General features: G+C 36.5%; 1 protein-coding gene across 1 annotated transcript; it reads right to left on the bottom strand.

Moving 5' to 3' along the window:
• Window positions 122-14,180, bottom strand: LOC109231338 (lon protease homolog 2, peroxisomal). The gene is made up of 17 exons (XM_019396972.1): window positions 13,975-14,180; window positions 13,133-13,245; window positions 12,526-12,634; window positions 12,124-12,293; window positions 11,795-11,886; window positions 10,700-10,879; window positions 10,531-10,614; window positions 9,828-9,955; window positions 8,504-8,705; window positions 8,212-8,418; window positions 6,960-7,090; window positions 6,336-6,549; window positions 5,352-5,654; window positions 4,589-4,783; window positions 3,131-3,376; window positions 840-941; window positions 122-576 (listed from the first exon to the last, which is right to left on the bottom strand). Exons 1-17 carry the CDS (start codon window positions 14,079-14,081, stop codon window positions 493-495), a joined length of 2,667 nt encoding a protein of 888 aa, XP_019252517.1. The 5' UTR covers window positions 14,082-14,180; the 3' UTR covers window positions 122-492.

Genomic DNA, 15,584 nt, shown 5'->3' with positions numbered 1-15,584 from the left:
AAACAAAGGAAGGTGAGAATAAAGTATGGCTATTAATTGGTGAAGTTGAAGGCTAACTACTGAAACTATATTTGGAAACCATTATTTTCTCCAAAAGAAAAGAGCAAGCCGAACAAAATAGTGGTTTGAAGTTTTTTCTCAGAATCTACCAACATTAACTAAAAAAGTAAATCGCGAATTACATATGAATGCTTGGAAAAGCAAGCAGCAAAGTGTCTGACCTTGCTGAATTAAATAAAAACTTAATACAGAGCGTGAATTGTGACAAATATTTAAAAGGAAAAAGAAAAAGAATATAATCACTTATAAATACAGAGCTGAATAAGAGCGAAGAATAATACACGGTACTGTTAAGTATGTTATTGGATATTTCGTCATCTGTTAATCGTGTTAACATTTCCTTTTAGGCATGAACTCTGGCCGCTGATCTACATGCCCGAACTGTTTGTTCGCAGAGTTTCTCACTGTTAGCTAAAGGAAGTCTGTTAAGTATCATAATTTCGAGTGCTGTCTCCAAGGGCAACCTCCTTCAAACGCTTGATCTAGTACATCTTCCATTCGTTTAGCAAGTATTATCTGTTAAGCAAAAAGATAAATTAAATACACACACGACACACTTCTACCTAGCTCACTCCATCCGTAGTATCGTGACCCCGTAATGATATGTATCGTTACTAAAACATACCATCTGAGAGAAAATTAATCTGTCTGGAAAATCAACAAGTATTGTAATTCGTCTTTGAGAAGAAGATGTCTTTTAAAAGTCAATTTTAAAAAGGATTTTTATGTATAACAAATGAAAATTCCACAAAGACTTGTACTTATCGCAAACAAATTACCTCAAGACTTGAAAGCACAGTTGCTGGGATTTCAACCAAATCCTTCAAGTTTCTCTCTGGCAGTATAACACGTTTAATTCCATACCTATGGGCAGCCAAAACCTGCAGAGTTCATCATAGCGAATGACACTAGTCAAAATAAGACCTCTCATAATCTAATATCGAGTACTGAATTACACCTTAGTGCAGTAGTGCGTGAAACTAGAAAAGAAGCCATATGCCAATACTCACTAGCAACCTAAGTTGCTTGGACTCGGGTGCGAGTGTCCAATACGGCTGCGGATCTAGAGGTCGGATCCTTCATGATCTAAATCTTAAGATTCGGGGATACGAGTCCAGGAATAGATACGTCATACGAGTGCAGGAATTCAGCTAAAAATAATTCCAATATGTACAAATTATGAGATATTATGTGAAAAACGTACAAGGTATTCCGAGAAGGAGAAAATATTGATCAAGAGGAGAATCCAAGGAGATAAAAGAAAAAGGACTAACATAGAAATTTTTCTATACAAGGTATCCCATTTTCTTCGATTTCACCCTAACTTTTGTTTTGATTTCAGAAATCATTGTATGTCCCGAATTTCTCGGCCAATTTTGGTCAAAATACCCAATCGATTGATCAGATCCATTACGGGTCCCACACCCACAGCCGCGTCCTGTCGACACCGGTGCGGCACCGAAAGTGAAAAGTCTAAGCAACTTAGTAGTTATCCCATATATTCCACAGCAAGTGCCTATGTGGATATTCCTATTTCGATCCTTCTAGTCTTTTTGGAATTTTATTTTAATTATTAAGGTAGTTTTGTAGGGTAAACAACAGGGAGACGATAAATATAGACATGCTGCCATGGCTTAGATAGGCAAAGCGATCCCATATAAGATCCACAAAATGGCCCACTTTTATCTTTTGAGGAAACACCGTACTGACAAGGTTAACTAATGAAGTTGCCTCTTTGAAATCAGCAAAGTTAGAGAAGGCACAGTAAGATTACACATAAGCCTGAAGCCACATCCCAAGAGCAATTTCCACATGTATTACTCTGACTCAATGATGGCTATAAGGAGGGAATCCAATTCTTCACTTAATATCCAATAACAGTGATGACATTGGTTAATCTGAATGGTTTATTAATCTGTGCTAGAGACGCACGAAACAGCAGCTTATATTCTCCGCTCTGAGATTTTGCTATACTGATATGCCACCAAAAAATTTCAGCCATAAGCCCATAATTACCAGGACCCCAGATGACCCAGCAAGAGTGAGGGGTACACAATCATAATAACCAGCAAAGGGAACGACTGTTTTGCACTGCCCATTGTTCTCCAAACTCAACCCTCCCCCAGCCCAGCCCCTCCAAGAAAGCACTATTCCGGCAAACTCATATGACACTTCTTTCTGTTATGCAACGTCTAAACATGTTTGACATTATTCCACACAAATTAAAACTAAGATTTGATGGTTTCTTTATCAAACTACCTTCAAGGTAACTGTTTTAACATTTAATATCACCCCTATTATAAAAGTCATGTTCTAATAAATAATATTAGAAGTCAAATAGCATCTTACACTATCTCTCATTAACTCATATAAAAGGGACATAGGTGAGTAATACATAATGGTGATATCGAACATATTATTTAGGAACAGGGCGTAAGAGAAGAAACCTAAATAATAGTAAGGTTTTGCTATAGTTTTTCACAGAACAGTTCCTAACATCCTGCTTAACTGAGCCTCGTCATATTATAATGAGCTACAACATATCCTCTTGTGTTTGATTTCTTTTTTGTGTACCATGAGATCCTATTTGTGTAGATGATTGGGTACCTTCCGTAGGGAATCATATTTTGATGTAGATACCCTATTTTTTGGTATACGGCTTGTATACAGGAACTTTCCCAACATTTATAAAATTATTTACCTTATCAAAAAATAGGTATGATTTAGCACCGGTATTTCCCACATATTTAACTCTCTATCTGGGTTATCAGTTGCTTCACGCCTCTATGGAATCACAAAGAAGATTATTGGCGCTCTTTCTCAATATCTATCCATATTTAATGCTTGCTTCAATGAATTCATCACGTTGTGTAATTTTCAACTTCTTTTCCTCTTCACCAGTAGCATTTAGGTCTGCTGCAGACATGTGGGTGTTCTCAGGCACAGTCAAAAGATATCTAACTCCACGAGCACCAAAAACGGTGATTGTGGTGGAGCAAAAGCACCGATGAGACATCCACTAATATTTGGAGTTTGGGTGGAAAAATATTGTGCAAAAGTGTTAGCATACCTTATCCTTGACGCCACCAACAGGCAAGACCATACCCCTGAGAGTCATCTCTCCGGTCATTGCTGTGTCTGCTCTTACTCTTCTTTTACTGAACAATGAAACCAGTGATGTAACCAGGGTTACACCAGCTGAAGGTCCGTCCTTAGGTACAGCTCCAGCGGGAAAATGAATGTGAATATCTCGGCCCTCTAGAAGATTTGTTTCTTCAGAAATAGCTAATTTTAGTTCTGTGGCTCTTGCACGTACCTATAAATAGAAACAGAAGATTTCATTCAACAAGGGAGTAAGAACTGCTTAGATCTACAAGACTACAACTATCAAGTTTTTAGCCGATTCAATAAACTGTAACGTCAAAGCAGATGCATGAGGAATTACACTCCTTGATAGCCAAACCCATGTACCACATACTAGAAAGTTACCCTTGTAACACAAACCTAAAATAGATGGATCGGAAACTTTAGGGATCAGGTCGGATTTAACATATTCTACAGGTCCAAGTGTGTGCAAATTCAGCATGAACCCCCTCTCTCTATCACCTATTTCCACTTTTTCGGGCAGCAAAGAGAAGAACCTTAATTCTGATTTCATCCAAAGGATAATATCCAAAGCGTAACCATTAATGCAATAATAGATGTGGGGAAACATTTTTCTTGTTAGCTTTGCAGGCATAGAACATGTAAAGTTAACCAAAAATGGTATTAATGGTAAAACTATGTGTTGATTAGCATGATTCAAGGAGACTTGATTTAGGAGTATTGATTAGCATGATTTCAGGAGATTTGATTATATTTAGGAGATTTGATTTGATAGGATAGCTGGATTGATTGTACAGATTTATTTTATTTCCTTAATTAGCATTAGGAGCTTTGTATAAATTGTAAATATACAAGAAGTTTTCTTCTTCTCACAATCTACACTATGTTTCTTGGAAGTAAGAATTTCTTCCGGATCATGGGAACGAAGAATATATATTAGTTTGGTACCAAGATTCCTATTTGTCAATGCTGGAACAAAATATCAGTGAAAGGTGATATGCATCTCTTCAAAGAGAAAAAGGAGAGAAAAACTACAACAACAACATACCCAATGTAATCCCACAAATGGGATCTGGGGAGAGAGAAAAACTAAAACATGCAAATTTATTATGTACTCAATTCAAGATATATATATTTTTTTTTTGAAAAATGAATCAATTCAAGATAATTTTTCCTTCTTCACGATATTTGAATAACAGTATCAGTTCCATTCAAGTGAAGGACTAGAGTCCTCCATGATGTTCTGGAGCAAGTTCTTTAACGAAGTTTCTACTTGTGCAATGAAGTTCAGAAAGATCATATACTATGGACAAAGACATTAATCATTTTATTCTCAAAGGTAATCATGAAAAGGATTCACAACACCAAGTTCGTTGTATTATTTAGTTTCCTCAACAAAACAAAGAGCGGGAGAGAAAGTTACCCATGTCAATGCAATCTGTGCAGATTCTTTGATAACATCCCCAAGTTGGCCAGTGAGATGAAGATCACCTTTCCCCACCATTGCTGTGGCCTCAACAAATTGAACCTCTCCACCAAATTGTGTCCACACCAAGCCAACAGATACACCAGGATTGGCAACTCGTTCTGCTGTTTCTCTGTCATCATACCTAGGCGGCTGCACCACAAATCACTACGTTAATCTCATATATCCAAAGACATAATTTCTGGTTTCAATTAGGTATGAAGTAATGGAGAAACATTTATGGTCATGATGGGCCACATTAGAGGTAACGTGTGTCCAAGTATTTCAAGCAGCACTTAATCATAAAACTGCTTTATAATTACTGTTAAAAAAATGGACTTTAGGCCTAGCTCAATCACAAAAGCTAGCTTATGAGGTGAAGCCTGAGGATTGTCCAAAACCATACAATGAGACAACAAATCATTTCCTCTATCAATGTGGGAGACTTAACACCCCTGCGCTAGCCCAGGACTGGAAACCTAGAGCATGGACAATATAACATTGGTGAAACCACGAATAAGGATAAATCTGGCTCTGATACCATGATATGAAGATGGACCTCGGGGACTGACTCGATCCCAAAGGCTAGCTTATGATGTGAGGATTGTCCAAGACCATATAAGAAGACAACAGACCATTTCCTCTACCAATGTTGGACTTGAGAGATACTGCAGATATCATTAAATTTAAATAACTAAGAGGGACTGAAAAGAATACTTACACCAAGCACCTTTTCCAGCATAGGTTCATCAACTACCATAGGTGAGGAAACCCTAAACTCATTGGAGATATCATGATTATTGACACCCATAGGGATAACTTCCATTTCAACCTCAGCACTCTCAGCAAGTTTGCCATCCAACAGTGGTGAAGAAAGGCGTTGCACATCTTTGGCAAAGGGCACTACATGTTCTTGTTCTGCAACTTTTACAGCCGCTGCACGTGCTAAGGCAGATAAATTCCTTTCTAGATTACGTACACCTGCTTCCCTTGTGTACCTTTGGATTACAAGTTTCACCATAGCCTACCATAACCATAAACCAATACAAAAATCATGCAAGTTGTCAGGTTTACAAGAAAAACGTTATGCAGAATATGTGGGTCGAACCCCACCTCCCTCCAAAAAAGATAGAAAAGAAAGAAAAATCTCTCAAGATAATGAGCACGTGGCTGAGGGTATAAAAGATAGACAAGGAAAGCCCTCGATTACCTAAACACACCAAAAAGAACAAAGATCACAGGAAATGGCAATCATTTCACCGTATTCTGTTATTGTATAGTTTTCCATATACACATTACTACATGGCTGACGTCCTGTGAAGAGTGTAAATTTTGTAAACCTTTGTGGAAGATCATCATGCTAAAAAGATGTAAGCGCATTGGACAATTGAGAAATGAAAAAATATGACCACAGAAAAATATCCTTAAAGCCACCCATGTCATAATCTTTGTAATAGTCAATATATTAGCATTTTGTTTGGATAATATAGATTTAACAAACAAAATATGACCTTAATATGATCTAACAACAAAGATGTAAATAACTGTTTTTTATTAAACAAGACCATCTAAGATATCATATGCAGACATTTCCTTTACAAATATTTACTACTATTCCATGCTAGTTGAAACCAGTATGCAATCATTAGACGCAGTTAACGAAACACAAAGCATGCTACGACAATGTTTCTAACAATTTCAGTACCTCAGGTATTTGAAGGAAGTCAGAACTTAGACCATGCTGATCAAGAACTCGAGGAATTAAATGCCTAATTGCTATCTTAAGCTTTTCTTCTGGTGTATATCCAGGCAACTCGATGACTTCCATTCTGTCCAAGAGTGGGGGAGGAATTGGCTGCGTTCTGTTTGCGGTTGCAACAAAAATAACCTTTGATAGGTCGAACGGAACATTCAAATAGCTAAATTTGAATTAAGGAATCACTTCAAACACACATGTAATCTCAAGTTTGTGATATTATTAAAGTAATGAATCGATTAGCAAATACCTACGCAACAGCGTTTTCAGCAGTTGGCGCTACTGACAGTAAGTAGCTCCATACGAAACTTATCAAATACGAAAGAAGAAATGTGATGATAACCAGGAAAGATTAGCCATCGATATCTGTGGTTGCTAATTAACAGGCAAAAGAACATTCCAAGGACCAACTTAATCCTAACCATGATACTTACTGGAAAATGCATTACTTAGACAAAATTCAAAAGATGCTTGAAAGAGAAGAGAAGTGAAAACACAAATGTATCATAGCCACAACCATTTGGATACAAATAAATAACAAAGAAAATACAATAACAAATATGAAAAGGATACTGATCATTGAATGCTTTATTCTGTTCGGGATCAAGAACCTCCAGTAGTGCTGAAGCAGGATCTCCCCTCACATCAGATCCAGTCTTATCAATCTCATCCAGCAGCATAACTGGATTGCGAACACCTACTCTCTGAAAGTTAAAACCTTAAATTACTCTTCAACAGAGAGAAGCCAGTAACTATCCTTCAACTCTCGTGTTTTAATAGTAGAAAGACAATGTATCACTTATACAAAATTAGTGTAGAGTAGAGATATAGCTTTACCACGAAACACTTTTTCAGCTAAACAATGTAAACATCCGTGGTTTTGATTTTCTAAAGTACATCATATCTTTGCTGCATTCAAACTCTCAGTAAAGAACCAAAGAGCAAGAAGCTAGTTACTTTGTTATCTTGTTAAGAACAGAGAAGTTGCTGGACAGAATACAGGGGATTTGTACGAATGCAGCAGTCAAGAGAAGCAGTTTCAGTATTTAGGGGCCAAAGGTTAACATGAAAGTCCCGGACATTAGAACCAAAGCCTAAGCTTGTTTGGGTTTGCTAATTATAGACACTGTTCCTTATACACTGAAACTAACAGAACTCCAGCTCTAGATGGAACAGGCAATTCCTTGACAACTAAGAAGGAGCATACAATAGGAGTAACAGAAGAAGGTCAAATGCAAAAGACATCATTTATTTCCTATGCTAGACAGATCCTTCAACAAAACCCTGTGGGACCCGTATCGATCAGACACAATTTGGTGCCATTGTGGAATACGCACCAGTTGTTCAATTCACTAAGGGTGCATAGACTACAACTATGGACAAGAAGCATAGATTATTTAGAGTTTGGGCTTAAATATATGTGTTTATACACACATGACTGTGTTAGAAACTTTTACTATTCTATAAGATAACTCTTCTTATATAAATGCTATTCTGTAAGACAACTAAATTAAATAAAATATCAGGTACTTACAAAATCTATTTACTGAAGTTTCGATTCAATGACTTTACAATTAACTATAACTGTGTGCATGTGTATTCAAATTTTATTCCTATCCGTATCCCCAAATCCTAAGATTTAGGTGATAATGAATCCTTCTGGATCCACACGATACACCCATATCGAACACCCACGTGTTCACGCAACATGGCTTATCCTAAAACTGTTGTGAGTTTAAACTGTATTCAAGATATGGCAAGCAGTAGATACAAGATGAAATGACAGAAAGAGATCATCAAAACTCGCAGAAGCTTAAGTCTGCACCTTTAAGCCATCAATTAGACGCCCCGGCATGCTACCAATATATGTTCTCCTATGCCCTCTGATATCGGCCTCATCCTTGACACCACCAAGGGAGATGCGTATAAACTTTCGGCCTAAAGCAGCAGCAATAGATGAAGCCAAAGATGTCTTCCCGACACCTGGTGGGCCAACAAAGCACAACACTGGACCTCTCGCATCTGGTTTGAGCTGCATTTAATGTTCAATTGCATCAGATTATTTTAAATAATCAGGCAGATTTTAACATGATGAAAAGACCAGAAAAGAGCCCAACCTTCCGAACAGCTAGATATTCGATTATCCGTTGCTTGACCTTCAATAAACCATAATGGTCAGCATCAAGACGCTCCTTTGCAGCTTTTAAGTCCAATTCAAGTTCTTGACTGGCGTTCTCCCATGGAAGATCAGCAAGTAGCTCCAGATAGACGCGGGAGCTATTATATCCAGGTTGTTGAGGCTGCATTTTCTTCAGTCTCCTGTTATAAGAATTTTGAGTCAACATTAAAGATTAGAAATTAAATGGACCACTCCACCAAGAACCCAAGCACTCAACATGATCTGCTACACCGGGTTAATTATAATTAAGCACAAAACAATTCTAAAAGATCAAGCAGTTAACAACACAAGTTAATTGCGAAAAGAAAAACAAATTAAGCAACACCTAACATGTGCCAAGATGGCAGTGCTAGTTAGAGACAGCAACAAAAATATCTTGACAGAGAAAAAGGTAATGAAGTATAACCTCCAGTACAACATAAATTAGTCTCAATGTAGCATCCATTGAAGTGGAGCCAGCCGCAAACATCCTTACTTCATGAAGTAAACACTTCTGTCTATCATCAATTAGTTGGCCATTTGTCAGAGTATATCGCTGATACTATCAGCCATGATTAGGATGATTATCAAATGAGTTGTTTTGATCAGAGTCCAAGTGTAGCACGGTTTTACAAGACAGACACATTAATGACAGCATCTCAGGAGATAAAAGAGAGATACCAAAAGGAAACACAAATATTTGACATACTTAGGTCAATTAAACCTAGGTCCATGAGTAGAGGTGAGCAACCTTCTATTTCAAAGATGGTAAAAAGACTTCATAGAATCTGAGTCAACAATCTAATAACTGCGGAAGGCATCACCAAAAAAAAAAAAAAATTACATCACAAAATTCATTCTCTCCGGTGAATAATTAGCAAGTGATTCCCCACATAAATATTTTCTTACCAAAACTCCCTTAATGAAAGCTACTTTTGCTGGACAAAAATGACGATCGCCACATATGGGGGGGGGGGGGGAATGAGGATTTTATTCACAAGAAGATAGCAGCAGCATCCTCCAAGGTAATCCATAGTACACAGATTTCCTCCGCAAATCCACTCTTGCATGTGGGTGAGGACCTGCCCTTCTTTACTTCGCACTTCTTGTCCTCCTTCCTCTTTCCCTTTCATTTTCTTTCTCTTCTCTCTCCTTTTCCGCCGTTTCCTACTTTCCTTTGCTATTTTATTCACTCTCCTTTTTCCTTATTTTGACAAAGCAATGAGGATGGTCCCCACATGTGTAAATCTCATGGAAGGCATTTTGAGTTTCAAACATTGTACCTTAGTTCCCTCACAGCATGTTTCCAGATACTTGCAGGCATTCCTGCTCCTTGCATCTTCCTTTCCAAGGCAACCAAATCATCTTCTTCATCATCATTGTCACCAAGTTCCTCCTTTATGGCCTTCATCTGTAAGATGAATAAGAATTACAAAATAGAAGCAACATAAGTAACAAAAGGAGATCAGTTTCCATAAGAACCATCTATTCCTGTCCTCAAAAGGGTTAGGAGAAAGACTTCGATCATATAGACCTCAATGTATTGAGGAAGATGAACCAAGCTTTGAGCCAATATGAGAAGGGATACAGAAGAAAGGACGACAAAAAGAATAAGCATATTAAGACCTAACCTAATAGTACGTCAGCAGGCATAGTAGCACATAACGTAAAATTCGCAAGAAACTCCGGTAGCACTGGCAGAGCAAAGGCGAACAAGCATGGAGTAAACAGACAGCCCTTAGGCTTTGAAAGGTATTCTTCTTATCCTTGCTTTAAAGTTTTAGGAAAGTAACACAATAATAGACTTTCAACCAGCCCCATAACCCAATGCTAAAGTCCTCTGGTGTTGACAATTGAATAAGGTGTCTGACAGCAAACACTCCCACTATTCCTACAGTGTCCCTTATCATATAGCAAAATGTGGAAAAGCTTATATTCAACTCTCAAAATATCAAAGAAAATATCAAAAGACACAGATAAAGAAACCTGCTGTCGCAACAGAAATTCTTTCTGAGACTTTGATAACTGCCCCTCAACCTTTTGGGTAATCTTCTCTGCCACCCGAATTGACTACACAAGCAAAAAAGGAAGATGACTCAAGTACTTGAAATCAAAAGCAACACCGTCAAACACAAATGCGCAACCAAGTAGGTACCTGTAAATGCCTATCAACTAGCTCACTAGCTTTTGAAAGCCTTACTTTAACATCAACAGAATCCAGCATGGATAACTGCTCCTCAAAGCTAATCTCAAAACTAGCTACAAAAATATCAGCCAATTTATGGACAGGAACCGTCTCCAGAAGAACCTTTGTTCTTCCACCAGTCTTCTGTTTCTGTTGAAGAAAGATCAGACAAACATAATTACTAAGATTAGATGGATCATCAGCTACCCTGCTTTTCAACTTAGACACAAAAGCTGGTTGCAGATTCCTTCCATGTCAATAGAACTCATTCGAATATTTTTCATGCTATTATATAAGTAGATGCATTGAAGGGGAGCCTTGGCGTAATTAGTAAAGTTGCTGCCATGTGACCAGGAGGTCACGGGTTCGAGGTGTGGAAACAGCCTCTTGCACTTCGAAATGCAGGGTAAGGCTGCGTACAATAGACCCTTGTGGTCCGACCCTTCCCCGGACCCCGCGCATAGCGGGAGCTTAGCGTACCGGGCTGCCCTTCTATATTAGTAGATGCATCAGCCATCTAAAAGATAGAGAGAACATCCTTGCAAATTGTGGTAATATGCATTCTTAAAATTTTACTGACATTAAGAAGACTTCATTTACATTTTAGGTTTAGAGAATCACCCATCGTGCATAAACCTTTCACGGAAAAGAAGTAATTTCTAGCTTATAATAACAAACAGTAACAGTTTTCACATGCCACACAGCTAATAATACATATTTCTTCTTCATTTGAGGTATGTACAACGTACTTGCAACAAATCATCTTGTTTCTCGGGATGCAGCGAGTTTTCTATAGTTAATCCGGTTTTGCTAATATGTCTATTATCAGGGGTAGGGGAAGAAGAACAAAATGAGGGGAAGAAACATTGGATGCAGGCTCTATCCCCTGTTAACAGGGCAGAATTACACATCTTCTAATCCACCCAAAATAAAAATCATTTCCCAACCGTAAGCGCTGGGAAATTATTAAAGACTTTTTAGCCATTACAAAGAGGTAATAGTGCTACAAGGAAATTCAGCAGAGCAGAGAAGTCATTGTAAAGAAAAGTTAGCCTCAAATTTCACCTGCTCAAGAATGGAAATGAGCTCCATCGCAGTGGCTTTAAACTGACGAGACAATGCTATGAATTCTTGGTCTTGCTCAATCAACTCCATCTCTGATCATGACAATAAAAATTCTAGCAATTCAGAAGTCTTGACAAGGTCCTCATATATTATTATTTTCAACATTAGCACCAACCTCCACCCCTAGTCTCTTGGTATCCACACACCCATCCCCGCCCCCTCTCCCCCTCATACACTGGGGTAAAAAATAAAAGGAGAAGGGCTATGATTTTACCTATCCAGATCCTACGTATGTCCAGTCATCTAAAGAAGAATAACAGAACTCTTACCAGCCTTGGTCATATCAAGAGACGTGATCCGTGCTGTATAGTATGTTCCTCTGGTACTAAGCTCCTGCACATTGAATCGGCATAAGCCCTCTAGTACAACTATGTATGTAACTCTGCCACTTGGTTTCTCAACTCCTCTTGAGAGATGTAAAGCTCGGGCTGCAACTCCCCTGAGTTGAGATAAAATGATAAACTTCACAAATGCCTTAATAAACATGTAAAAAAGAACTGATAGTGAACATACTAATTGGTGACATAACTGAATGAACTATTCATCAAAACATAATAGTCAATACCCACGCTGCTAAACGTTATATCACCAAATCTACATCAAATGGCACAGAACAGGCCAGGGCATCTATGTCAATGCAACGACAAAGGAATGCATCACGATGTGTGTACCTATTATGCCAGTGAATAACTTCCTGTTGATTTTTTGAATCATGCTTGTGAGTATCTGATATACCAGGCTGATTTTTCAAGCCTCGTTCAGCTGATTCTACACCCGCACCTGCAGTATTTGCAACAAGTAAATTCAACAGGAAATAACTATACTATTCTTTCCAGTTTCCATCCAATTTACTCGTACAACTGCCCTTTCTAGTCCATCCTAATTTGTTTGACCCATTTCAACACAAAACCAATGTTTCCACCTCAAAATTACTACTTTAATTCACTTTTGCATTCCCGGGGACACCTTTTTCTACCCTCTTTACCATTTTACAAAATAACATTTTTTTTTTGTCGAAAGGAAATATTTTTTTTCAACCAAGTAATCAATATGTACAACTAGATCAATTTGACTCTAGAGCTAGATCAACAAAAATAACCAAAAGAGTAAACTCTAAGGCTGAATTTGCTAAGCTTTCAGTAGCCAAGAAATATATTTGACAATAACGTCAAATATATGTCTCGTTATAAGAATTCTTAGAGCATGAGGCTTTTTCTTCCTTTCTTTTTCTTCCTAATTTGGAACATAGACAATAACATTCAGAATAAGCAAGATCACCTGAAGATGTTGCAGTACCCGAAGTGGCTGTCGCAGCTGAATCTCTAACTGGTAATATTCCAATCAGTCCCTTCTCTTCCCTCTGCCATAACTCCTGCTCCACCAATTTTACACTGCAACACACACATATTTATAATTAAGAAAAATAGAAACATTACTCCCTATACTTTGATCTTTTCTCTTCGCCACAATCATTTACACAATGTGCTGCGCAATATCAGCTAAAAATAATACTCTACTAACCAAGTGGTTATAGTGTATCACATCCAAACAATTAAGTAAAATTAAGCCAGTGATCTTTCCACATATAATACTCCCTCCGTCCCAATTTATATAGTGATGTTAGACTGGGCATGGAGTTTCTAAAACAAGCCATAGACTCCCATTAAGGATAAACATGAGATGTTCAAAGTTAAATGGTTTCTAAAAATAGAAAGATATCATTCTTTTTGGGACGCACTAGAAAGGAAAGTGTGTAACAGAGTAGCTGAGAACTGTAATTCTTCAGTCGATCAATTCGAACCATCCTATCTGCTAAAGTTAACAACTTGAAAGGAATCAAAAATATAAAAATAAAAACAAAATACAACAAAACACAAGTCAAACCTAAAAACATCAATCCTCAAATTCTACAACTTCAAAAAGGTCAACTACATAGCAAAGTCAACGAAACCTGTTAATCCTCGCGCCAATTCACAAAAAAAGTAACTACCTTTCGTATCTCTAGTACACTCAAACAAATCATTCCAGCTAAATACATGCTAAGATAATTAATAAAACAATATATATCAGAATAACTGTAAATTACCACAGTAAAAAGATAAATTTCTCTAGAAATTTACCTGCTAGGAGAAGTGCAACGAATTCGAATAATCGCACCAGGTAACAACACTTTGTTCCTGAATGGAAGAATCGCTAAACGACTCGGAAGTTCTACCGATTCCCCCATAGTTTCAAAACCTCAGCTTTATTTTTATTCTTCTTTTGATTATTGCTTGAGAAATTGCTAGTTTATATAGGGACGAAAATTTACAGGAGAATAAATAAGAAGAGAAAAAAAGAGAGGTCTGAAACAATTTTATAAAACGACGACGGCGATTTCCGTATTTTTCTTTCTTTTTTATTTATTGTCCTTTTCGTTTTTTGTTTTTTTTTTCCTTTTCTCGCTCCTCATGATTCATTGCCTTGTTTTTTATTGGATTATTTTATTTTAATTGGATCTTGTTAGTGACAACTAACCATGATTCGTGAGAAAAGAAAGAAACTTAATTGGAAAGTTATCTTGGTAAGTTTTTTAATTGCAATGGAACTCCTCTTGATCTTGTAATGGTTTTAAAAGTGATACTATTAGTTACCACTACGTTTTAATTTAACTGTTGCTTTAGCTCTTTTTACGTCATTAAAAAATATATATAATATATAATTTACCATATTAAATATTTTTTGAGAATTAAGCATATTATAAAGAACTACTATTTCTTTAATATTATAGGGGTTGGAAACAATTAATAAATTTACTTAAATTTCTAAAGTGATAATTATTTCGAAAAACATTTTGAGTTAAAATGACATTTGAAATGGGATAGAGGGAGTAGGTAACAAGCTACTGTGATAAAAAAAAATGATTATCATCTTAAGCACTTGCATATTAAATGTGCTCATTTAACTTCAACAGAAGATTTTAATTATACAAGGTGTTCAACTTATGTGCATTAATAGTGTAATTTATACAATTAAATTACTTATAAGGTAATTAATATAATATTTTTAATAAAATTAATTGGTAATCTTAATAAATAACTAACCTATTATTACAAATAAAAGGTTTCACACTATCATTTTATAATTTATATTTCTCTAGCTTTTATACATTGTCATAAGGAATTTATTTATCAGCTGATCACTGTTACCTAGTATAAAATACTATTTATCTTATTTTCAAAATTATGAATTTTACAAATAAAGGCTTAAGTGTAATATATTTTTAATAGTGTAAATATATTTTATATATGACGATTCATAAAACTTAACTCTATTTTTTTACAAATTGCTAAGGGATGAGACAAGTCAAGTAGTCAAGCACTACTTGTCCTACTTGGACGTTTGCTTGATGACTAATTGACTAATCTTAGCCAAGTAAAAACTAAAAAGATTAATGCATGTAGAGTTGCTTCAACTCTGGGGTACATGAACCAGAAAGAGCCGTTGTATTCTTTTTCCAAAAATAAAATGATATCTATGCTAGCTTGTCATTAGATAAGTCTTTTCTTAAATAGTACAAGTATTTTAATAGTTGAACATTAGTCGTTATGACACTTTCATCAAAATATTGTTCCTTTTATTTTTCAGGATTCAAAAATTTCAAGCATAATACGTAATAGTTAGATTTCACAAATTTTTCGGTCTTTCTTAGTTGTCCTTTCCACTTTTCGGAAATCAAACAAACAGTAAT

Source organism: Nicotiana attenuata, chromosome 8 (genome assembly GCF_001879085.1).
Source record: "Nicotiana attenuata strain UT chromosome 8, NIATTr2, whole genome shotgun sequence".
Lineage (NCBI taxonomy): Eukaryota > Viridiplantae > Streptophyta > Magnoliopsida > Solanales > Solanaceae > Nicotiana > Nicotiana attenuata.
This window is presented reverse-complemented; position numbering and strand designations above follow the sequence as displayed.